At 35.6% G+C, this 11655-nt stretch overlaps 2 protein-coding genes across 2 annotated transcripts in view; both read right to left on the reverse strand.

The window, feature by feature from the left end:
- Nucleotides 1-9505, reverse strand: part of LOC129796055 (uncharacterized) — an 85529-nt gene extending 76024 nt beyond the window's left edge. Inside the window, exon 1 of the mRNA XM_055837741.1 lies at nucleotides 8848-9505. Within this exon, the coding sequence (XP_055693716.1) occupies nucleotides 8848-8968 (121 nt within the window). The 5' untranslated portion in view covers nucleotides 8969-9505. The remainder of the gene's footprint in view (nucleotides 1-8847) is intronic.
- LOC129796209 (mitochondrial uncoupling protein Bmcp-like) overlaps nucleotides 1-11655 on the reverse strand; it is a 590308-nt gene that overhangs the window by 79488 nt on the left and 499165 nt on the right. The gene's annotated exons all lie outside the window — the stretch shown is intronic.

The following is an 11655-nucleotide window of genomic DNA, read 5'->3' on the forward strand; positions in this document are numbered from 1 at the left end:
TATATTTTAAGCTTTTTTTTTTGGAGGGGTTTCAATTAAAATTTCACAAAATACCCGTAGAGTTAAATACTCTTCCCACACGTAGAGTAGCCCTATCAGTTTTCAACTCCATGGTAACATAAGTTATCAAAGCAATCACCTACATACGCCCACTCCCTCTCACTAACTTTCCTATCAGGCTTTTTGGTGTATGAACAACTAAATTTATCAATTTCTCCTCCAACCCCTTTTGTTTTTACCCTCACGTGGACTTTGTGATCCTTTTGGGTATACAAATTATATATAGGTACATAAACACTACATATATATGTATGTAGTAGATTCCCATAGCGGAAGTTGTGCACTGTGAATTTGACTAACACGATAAAGGGAGGAACTTTTGCTTAATTGTGAGTCGGTGTATCTGCTGTATGGCATGAAACTTTCCTATATAACCTACTCTGTGCAGAGAAACTTTGTTGGCAGTTAAGAAAAAAAAAATATCAAAGTGAATCTTGGGGCTGCAAGGGAACTCTGAGAAATTTCCCAGTGTGCCCCTAAAGATGCAAACACGGAACTTAATAAACTGTCGAGAGTGAATTTTTATTGGACTCTAAAGGGTTGTTTTAACTCAAAAACCCGCCCCATGTGAATAATTTACAAAAAGGTACAGGGGGGGGGGGTGAGTGTAGGTGTAGAGATATCAAAATTCCCTTCTCAAGATACAGAGAAAAGTTATAATTTGCAGTCAACTTTTCTGTTTAACTTTAAAGTAAACTTTAGGTTTATTTTTGGTTTCTTTGTGAATGTAAAATAATATAAATTATCAAACTTTTTCTTCTTTAATTTAAAGGTCGTTGAACATCTTGAAAATGGATTATAAGGTTGACCTAGGACTTTAATCTCTCTAATCTTAAAAAGATTTAAACAAAAAAAATGCTTAAAAGCCGGATTTCTCTCAGAATTCTCACATATAATTTTAATAAAAATTAAACTTTTAAGAAAAAAATAATTCCATCCTCAGAATCTACAACAATGGGTATGGAAATAAGAAAACGTAAGAATAAAATAAAACATTACGTGACATGACAACATATTACTTTGCTGTAGACCCTAAGGAGAGACTCAAATTAACCAAAATGTCAGTTTTAAATAAAATTCTTTGCAACAGAAAATTCCTAACGAAAATCGGAGTTTAAACAATTTTATATTTCACATCGTTACCAGGGTTAACCCCCTTTTTAACGACTGTTTCTTTAAAATCAGAAGCTTTTGACAATTTGTTCGTGTAATCCTTATGCTTGGCATCTCTTTTCTAACGTTTGACATTTATTTTTGTAACTTATTAAACTTCCTTTGGCAACGTTTTACTTTTCTTTTTTGCCTGTTGACCCTTGAGATAGCATAAGTCTGTCCACAATGACGGCTTTGATCTTTGAATGAAATATTTTAAAACCAAAAAGAAATAATAGGCGTTAACGTTTGACATGTTTGACATTTCTTTTTGTTAGACGTTGTTTTATTTTCTAACGATTTTATTAAGCTGTACTCATACGACAGCGTCAAAAGACGTTGTTCGTTGTTTTTTCTCACTTGCTCTTTGTCAAAATGTATCGCGCTGTCACTGTCAAACAAGAAACGCGGTTTCTATGTTATATAACCGCCTTTCTTGTTTGACAGTGACAGCGCGATACATTTTGACAAAGAGCAAGTGAGAAAAAACAATGAACAACGTCTTTTGACGCTGTCGTATGGGTACAGCTTTATGAGCTTTGTTGTTTTCTTTCGAACGTTTTATTGCCACCGTTATTTTTTCTAACGTTTGACATTTTCTCTGAAAGGATTAAATTTCTTATGAAGAATGTAATAAAATATTTAAAACCAAAATTAATCTAAAATTTCAATTTCTATGACAAAATTAACGATGTTAATTTTCCCTTAAGTTTAATACGATAAATAGCTTAAAATTATAATTTAAATCTCTGTTTGTTAAATCAATAAATTGGCTAAGGAGCTCTCATACCTTCCCCATTGAACCCCTTTTCCGGGGGTTGGTGGAAATACCTCGAGTGGCACTATAATGGTGTTCTTGTCCCTCTCTCTCTGTACTACGTACTACCTCTTCTCGGTCTATTTGCTAGCAATCCTAGCAATTCACAGAGCGCCCATGTCTCGTGATGGGCGACATTTGTACGTCTCTATTTAGTTAAATTACTGCGCTGATGATGACAAATTGAATTAAACGGATCCTCTGGATTTCGTGGAGAGGCAACTTTGACCCTTGAGTATTCTAAGTGTGTGTGTGTGTGTGTAGCAGAGGGTGGGTTTTACATTCATGTTCGCACGGGGGGTATGGGTCACCCCTTCCTGCGAACATCCCCCAAACATTTGCATTGCATATGGTATATCCAACTGGCAATGACGTAAATTTATAATGTGGGCATCGACATCAAATAACTGCGGCTATAGTTAATTTTGGTCAATGCCCTTCATAGTTAGAGTAGTAAAATTTGGATACTTTAGTGTGATTCATTTTTTTTTGTTAACTATAATTCTACAGAAAATTTTCATTTCTCAGAAAGCCAGAAAAAATCCCCAACTTTTGGTATGTTAGCCCTTTTTCTTTCCCACTACTGTGCACCACCTTTCCGGCCACCCTCTATGTGTGCCCATCACTTGTGTCGGAGATTTATTGCCGCGTTGTCATTTCTTGTCATGTTAGAACCCACCTACCCCCAAACTTTCGCCCCCGTCCGTGACACCCTTGTGTGAGAGTGAAAAAATAATTTCTCAACTTTTCATATTTCCACAGACATTTATCACATTCGCACGGAGTGTGAAGATTTCCCAGCTTTCCCCTAGCCGCCGTGTGGGGTGGATTTTCTCCAGCACTGTGTGATGCTCGTTTTTTTATGGTCCACCCCCCGTTCATCTTGGAACGACGAAAAGTGCAATTTTGCCCGTTGTGAGATGGAGAAAATGGGGTTGAATTTAAATTACAATAGAGCACGAAATCCCTGTGTGAGTAATATTTTCCCTCCATGAGTCAGTCCAAAAATATACCATCAGTGAATTGTTATTCACTCTAGCATACACCCCCCGCGTGGCGAGTTGGGGGTCCCCACACAGGCTCACACAAGACACGGAGGGGTGACTACATCAATCATCACTGGGAATGAAGAGGGAAATTTTCTTCCTTTTTTAAGAATGGGGAATGGGGTGACAAAAGGCGGCACACAAGAAAAGAAAGAAAAGGTCCATGGGGCGCGTAGACGGTGCGAGATATCAATTGAGGGGTACACAAAGGAAATTCATGAGTTTTTTTTCTCTCTGTCTTTCTTCTCTCAAGAGGACACTTTTTGGGACTTTTCACTTCTTTACTCCATCCTTGTCATCGTGCCCCCGTGAGGGAGGACTCAAGGTGGAATGGATGGGGGTGGTGGCAAATCTGTCGTGAAAGAACGAATCAATTGAAAATGACAGAAATTCACCAGAAATAGAATTTTTATCTTGATTCCACGAAAAACTCAAACCCTCCAATCAGCAACCAACAACCTCGTATATACTTTGAACTAACTAAGTAATATATAAGATGAGTGGGACATTGGTGCAATGAGGTCAAGGGGTTATTCAATTAAAATTTGGAGTTGTCCCATTGAATGAATTCTATCAAAAGTTTTTGAGGAATAGAGGGAAAAGCATCTCCTACTGCAATATAAAATTTAGATACAATATTACTAAAGATATGATGAGGAAGGAAAATTCTGAAATATTAATTAAGATGATTTATTGATTGAATAGGAGGTGTACCCAAAAATTATTAAAGTAAAATTAGAAGTTTCCCTGATTTATCTATGAGTTGAACGGTCGATATCGAAAAAAAGACATTGTCTCCGAATTACAATGCTCCGAATTACAAAATTCAGTTCAAAAGTTAACATTTCAGTTTATTTTAACTTTTTAATACAAAGAAAAATATTTAAAAAAAAAGTTTTAATTAATTAAAGTAAAATTAATTAATTTATTGATTGAATAGGGTGTGTACCCTCGATCTGTACCTACGATTTAATAAACCACTATACGGGTAGAAAATAAAACTTTTAAAATAAATAGCTGATAGGCGCATAGCGATAGCGTATTTTTTAAATGTTTTTTATAGTAATTTCTAAGATATCCAACCCAATGTTTTTGATGCTTTAGGATAAATCCTTCCGATTGCGTCAGCCAAGGGACGGTAGGTCAACCCAAACACATCCTTTCAATTTTAGGGGCCAGAGCTTTCGACGCTACTGTGCGTCTTCCTCAGTGGCTGGAATTTTTATTAAACATTTCTTTTCAGTTACAATTTTTTTACAAAGCATCAAAAACATTGAATTTCCGTCAGTATCAACCCGAATATCCAACCCAAGTTAACCCAGTCAGGTACAAAAAACAGCTTTGAAAATAAATAAATCGGTCAGTAACCTATGGGGAATTTATTACAAGCCCCAGTAAAATCCAATTAAGGATAAAAAAAAGTTTTAAAAATACATCAAATAGTCCAGCTGTAAGAAAAGAAATCTTTATTAATGAGTAGAATAAAGAAAGATTTTACATGAAGCAAATGAACCAGCCGGGTAAACTTTTTCACCCTTAATATTAATTACATGTCGTGTAAAAAATTATTTAAGAAAAGTAATCCCAATTGGGATGTAGAAAAAAAAGTTTTTCAAATAAAGCAATTCCTCCCTTGGATAAAATGGAAGAAAAAAAAACTTTATCCTTCGGGATTGTTTAATATTGCTCACAGAATAGAGAAAATAACACAAATTATGTATTTCCTCAACTTTATACCGGAAGTTTTCTCTTCGTCAACCATAAAAAATAGTCAAAATTTGTCGAGAAAACTTCCTGAAATATCCCTGTGTGCTCCCCCCATCATCCCGGTGTGTGTGTTGTTCTTGCCAAGAAGTTCTCATCGAGATATTTACCAAATGGGTGGGAGGTGAAAGACAAACAGATAAATATTTCATAAATTGCCGAATCAATATTTTACACACACACACAAACCCATGAAATCTGTGAGAGAAATTCCTGAGAAAAGCTGTAAAAAAAAAAGAATTTCCTCACGTTGAAAATGGAAATTCAATTTTATAGAAATAACTTTTGAGAAAATTGAATTTTTAATGTAAGTTGGACAAGAATGATTCGTCATTGCAAAAGGAAAATCTTGTGCGGTGAATTTTCCACTCAATTGTACTATAGTGGGGCCATTAATCTTCCAAGAGCCCTCAACTCTGTTCGTCTCTTTGCTCAAAAATTCAATCCATAATCTACGACAATTTATCCAATTGACAAAGTTGCGACACACAAAATTACTTAATTCGATCCAATTGGGAGACCGAAGACTTTGCAACTTCTTTTCCCATTTTCCCATGGCGCAGTGCCTTCATCGTCCCTATACTTTTCCTCCTTCTTCTTCTCGCTGTCGACGTCCCTTCGGGGGTGCGCCCCCATTGCGAAAAACCACAGAAAGGGGTGCGGGTTGATTAAATTCCATCCAACATGCGGGAGTTTGGGGTTTTCTTGTGTGTGTGGTGCGTCTTGAGGTGGTTTAATGTTTCCAAAATTATTTATTATGTGGCATTATACACGTATTAAGTATGGCTGTAGTGGGCCCAAAATTGATTACTTTACGACTTTGCGCTTCGAGAATACACCGGCTGGTTGGATGATCTGTTTATGGGGGCTCTCAGGGGAGTTAAAAACATACACACACAGCAAGGGAGAAAAGTTTTGTGGACTTTCCACCCACGTTGGGCACTCCCCAGTTTTTTTTTACGACTCGCCCCCGTTTCGATTGAAAAGCGATAAATATGGTAATCAGTCACATTCTCGCTCCTTTTTTTTGCTTTTGCTCCACGAGTAAATTTTTATGAACAAAGGCCAAGTGCCTTTGACGGATGCTGTGAGTTGTTGTAAATTAAAAATTAGAATTTTAAATTAAATTTAAGTTCCAAGCTTGACTTGAAGTAATACTTAAAGTCGACAATCTTTCTTATAGATACATAAAAGTACACTATTTTACCACAAATTTATTTTCTTTAACCCTTTCGCGTTCTTTGGGTCGTACATAGACCCAAATGTGAAGCATTTCAATTTCCCAAATATTTATTAATTAATTTGTTCGTCAAAGTTTGAAAGGTTCACGCAGAAGAGGCCGAAAAAGACGTTTTAGCTGTGTTTCCTGACTTTCTTCTGAATGCTTTTATAGAAGAAATATCGTGATATGAAAGAGCTCATATTTCAATGTTTCTGTATTTCACATGGACCCGAAAGGGTTAACAGAAACGCAAAAATTCTAAGACTAAATACATATTTTCTTAGTTATACTCTGATTAAATGTTTTTTTTTTATATCTTGAATAAATAAATTGCTGATTTTCATTAATAAAATTATACTTAAAAAATGAAATTAAATTCAATCAATTACTTACAATATTCCCCTACCTCTACTAAATTCATACCGAGCTTAATGAAAAAAAAATCTCATCTGTTTTACAAAAAGTGCGAAAAAGACTGATTTTTTGCCCATGAAAGCCATGGTGATGATGGTAGATAGGGAAATTTGTACGGTGAAACATACGCACGTAGTACCCTCAACAAAGCATTTAAATGCCATTCATTTAGGATGGCCTTTCCACCTCCGCTGCTGCTGGGTAAAAATCCCTGCTAATTTTTACACATTGATCCCTCGGAAAAAAGGGTTTATTTGAGGAATTTTGCGAGCCAAATCTCATCCCTATGTGGCTGTTTTTTTTTTTTTTGCTTTATCGTCCCCATTATCTCACACTTTTATCCCTTTATGGTATGTTTAAAAAAATGTGGAAATATTTAACACGTGTTAATTTTCACCTGTGTTTTTGTGAGTTTTTTTTTGCATTACAGTACATATAGAGAATGATGAGATTAGAGAATGATGAGATGTATTGGGAAATGAGGTTGTTGCTTTTAAACTTAGGGGAGGGCGGGGCTAATAAAGTCACTTAAGGGTTTGGAAAAAGCTTAAAATATCATATTTCTTAGCTAGATAGAATAAAATAATTTGAGAAAGAGTTGTAGGGAAAGAAATATCCTAAAGAATTGAGCTATACATTTCGCTTTATCTGTTTGGGAAATATGAAATTTTGAGCTTTTTCTAAACCCTTAAGTGACTTTTTTAACCCCGCTCTCCCCTATTGAATATATTTATTATGTCTTTAGTTCCGTTTCTTTCATAATTATGGTGTATAAAATTTTTTTTTTGAATTTTTATTAAAAAAATTTTATTTGAAAACTTTTAGCAATGAAACATAATTTTTGTATTTAAATTTTTTCTAACCCTGGAAAAATAATTATAATAGATATGGGCGAATAAAGTCACATAAGGGATAAGAAAAAAAAAACTCTAAAACATAATTTTTCCTAAAGAGATAAGAAAAATGGTCTGAGAAAAATTAATGGACAGGCAATTCTCATTTTCCTTTTCTCATGAAAATATGATATTTTGAGCTTTTTCTTACAACTTGCTTGACTTTTTTTTTGGCCTCTGAACTTTCCCTTTGCCGCATGAATAGTAGGTGCCGACTCCACAGCTCTATTTCGAGCTATTAAGTGCTAATTCTTAGAATAAAGAACCAATTTTTTTGGAAATAATTTCTTTGTTTGCCTTGGAAGAATGTATAGGGGGACGTGGCCCAATTCGGATAAAACTGTAAATATAGAAAGTTATGGGAGTTAAAAGGGCATTAAGGGCTTTAAAATGGTATCAAATTTAAGAATATTGCTTTATATTTTAAACATTTTTTTTCTCATTCCTTGCGAACCTGGAGATCGGAATTGGGCCACGTTCCCTAATAATTTCAAGTCAAAGTTATTAAGAAAAATGTAAGAAGTGGGAAATTGAAAAATTGGTTTAACGGTCAAACTTATTCATTTTTAGTTCTCAACAATTCTAAGTCCAAAAAAAATCATTGAAAAAATCATCAAAAAATCCATTTAATTTTTTTTATATAAAAGAAACAAAAGACTTCTTACGGTGTACTAAGAAGTCAAATAAAGCTGATCATTTTAACATTCGAAAATAGTCGAAAATTTCGTGAGAAACTTTTAAATTATTCTCTTTTTGCTGCTTTGATTTCTCATAGCACTCAAGGGCACGTTACATTTTGTCCAGAACGAATTTGGCTCATTTATTTTTAAAGATAATTTCTTTAAAATATAAGATGATTTTGCGCTATATACTTGAACCTAGACATGGGTTAAAATAATATTAAGCTTAGCCCAAGTTTTTCATGCCCATATTAGATATACTCTGATTCTTAATATTTGGTACAAGTTTATTTTTTATTTTTAGTGAATATCTAGAAAACGATGAGCTCCTCTTTCAGGACAAAATGTACCTAATGATCCCTTGTCAGATTATTTTATCAAAGTATTGCAATACTACCTGTTTTATAAATAAAAGGTTTTAATTTAATTTTTTTTAATTAAAATCATTCAATTTCTTTTGATAATTTTAATGGAAATTTGTATTGGTAAGGGACAAGGAAAGATATTCTTAACACCGCGCGTCCAGGATATTGAGAAAGATTCAGTACGCAGTGAAGGAGATTAATAAAAGAAAGAAGAAGAAAAAAAACCAATAACATTTTATTGGTACTTTGAGAAGATTTCTCTGCACAAAAATCACTCCCAAGGGCGTCCGTTGGAATGAAATTCCCACCCTTGTGGACGTGTGGGGGTGTGAAAAGCACGTTTTCATGGGGATGAAAAGCGTGGGTGGTAAAACGGTGTGACATATGGAAAAATGGGAGCTCATGTGGTTTGCCTTGAATAGGCGCGCACTCACCTCGTTTCTGTGGCGGCATTATTGACGGTGTAATGCAGCTCGAAAGGGTTAACAGTGCAACAATGGGAAGCAACTTAATCCACACACTCCCTCCCATTGGGAGGATTCTTAATTGCACCATGACGTCACGCGGTGTATTTAGCAAATAATACTACACAGCTCATGCTACACTACCACATCACATTGCCTCGAGGGGGGCACAGCACACGGAATACGCACGCGGAAGGTCCCTCTTCCTTGGGATTACGTAATGCACACAAGCTGTCCTGCTGAATTTCTTTTCGTCCTTTTTTCGTGATAATTTTGGGAAGGTATTTTGGGGGAAAAATGTTAATGTCCAATGTCCACCCACGGATTTCCTAAAATGAGGATGTAAAACCAATTGCACGCACACCGTGGATTTCACAGAGGTGATGAGCACAACTTCTTTTTGAAATCTTTGGAGCTCTCCACTTGAACCGCACACCGCAGAAGACAACTCGGAACTGAGCCTCGCGACGACTTTCCTCGCACGATTATCCAATTCAATCAGCTGCGGCACAAGTTGTGGGGGAAGCGAGGTCAAATGGCGCCAACACGGCACCATTTGGGGGTTGATTTTCTCCCCATGAAACGCACCATAAGAGCCTTCCTACCCCATGCAACATGATCCTGCGCATCAGCTGAATCGCACATGGTTCCCCTTCTACCCACAAAAAGTCCTTGTTTGCATTTGAATTTCAACGATTTTACTTTTATTTTAAAAGAAAAATGCAACGATCTATGCGCGCGAAAAGGACTTTAAGAGAACTTCTTAGATTAAAAATTCCCTGTTTTTTGTTCTCTGCACCACAATCACGGATCAGTCGGGAAAAGCCATCCAAAACATTAAAAATCAACGAAAATCTTAGAATTATTCGTCAAGATTCGGATTATTTGTTAAGAAGATTCGAATTATTCGTCAAAAAGTTTCGGAATTTTTCAAGATTCGAACTTTCCGTCAAGATTCGAATTATTCGTCAAGTTTCGGATTATTTATTAAGATTCGAATTATTTGTTAAGAAGATTCGAATTATTCGTCAAAAAGTTTCGGAATTTTTCAAGAAGATTCGAACAATCCGCCAATATTCGAATTATTCGTCAAGATTCGAATTATTTCTGAAGATTCGAATTATTCGTAAAGTTTCGGACTATTCTTCAGCAAGATTTGATTTATTTGTTAAGGGATTCGAATTATTCGTCAAGAAGTATCAGACTATTCGTCAATATACTTATATACTTATCTATATGCATTCAATAGAGTGATTAGATTAATTGAATATCTGAATAAGGCACAGAAAAATTCAGGATCGTGGGGGAGGAGGTGGCACGAAGTACTCAACAGAGCTCAGTTTGCCAGTACCTTCAACTCTACCAGTCAACAATCTACATTCGTCAAGATTCGGAATATTTGTCAAGAAGATTAGAACTATTATTATTATATTCGTCAAGATTCAGATTATTTGTCAATAGTCTGATTATTCGTCAAGATTCGGATGATTCGCTAAAATATTCCAAATATCTATATAATAAAGAAAGGTCTGTTTGTTGGTAATCAGTCGTGTTCGGCTATACAAATCTACACCGTTTGTCCGATCGCTATGAAATTTGGTACAGAGGCTCCTTATAACAGGCGGTTTCGAGTGGCCGTATCCATTTTCCCCCCGAAGCCCCCCTTCAGGTAGCCCCCATATAACTCTCATGCTTTTTTTGCGAATTTTTGAATTTGGCGCCGGAAATGTTGTATGAAAATGATTTCTTCGCTTTGCAAATTTTTCTTTTGGAATTGATGAGTGTGCCCAATCATACTTATAAATCATCACAATTTTTTCTCTCTAAAATTTGCGCGAAGCGCAAAACCCCCCGCGAAGCGGGGCGAGGAAAATTGGAGCGAAGCGACAATTTACCTCGTTCGTCAGATAAACACTCCCTGTTAAAAATTCAAGCAATGATGTAACATTATGTACCAATTATCTCCTCCCAGGGAAAGGAAAAGGGTTAATTAAATTATAAATTAAATTTTAATTACTTAATGTTAAATGTATAATATACATGTGGTTTTGTTAATGAATTTTATCCTTCTGTGCCAGTTACGTGTGATCCTGTTGATGTTCCTCCTTTTTCCCTTTTTGTGTCCGTGTCGCTCCTTCCTGTCTCCGTGTTACCTCCTGTGACCTCCCTGGGTGAGAGTTGGGAATAAACTAAACCTGCGGAAGAGAAAAGCAGAAGAGAGGGCTCCCCGGTGGAGATCAACGGATCTTCGGTCCACCGAGGAGCACCACCAGACATCCCACATACATTCCTCTCCTTCACCCCGCATACAATGAGGGTCATCAAAATAGCGACGTTGCAATTAGCGTTTCAAAAATTAATGCAATATATTTTATCTTACCTTAGATTTTATCACTTATCAACGTCAACAATGATTCTTTTAAAAAAAGTACTGTTTCAAGAATTTCTTGAGCGCAGAATACGTACCACAATTTGTAGAATAAATCTTTCCATTTTGCATAAATAAACAGTTTCACTCAATTCGATGGTTTGTGGTCCAGCCGGGATAATTTTTTGACCGTATTCTTTTAATTACACGTCGCGTAAAAAAATCATTTTTGGAGTAAAAAAAACGACTATTAACGTGTTAAAATTCAAGATATAAAAAAGTAGAAAGATCCAAAAAAATGACCAAGAAAATCCACCTTCGAAAACATCAAGTAAAACACTTTTTTTTTCATTTTCTGTATGCTGCATAGTGTATAACAAAAAGATTTTATTATTTCAATAATAATAGTT

Source organism: Lutzomyia longipalpis, chromosome 4 (genome assembly GCF_024334085.1).
Source record: "Lutzomyia longipalpis isolate SR_M1_2022 chromosome 4, ASM2433408v1".
Lineage (NCBI taxonomy): Eukaryota > Metazoa > Arthropoda > Insecta > Diptera > Psychodidae > Lutzomyia > Lutzomyia longipalpis.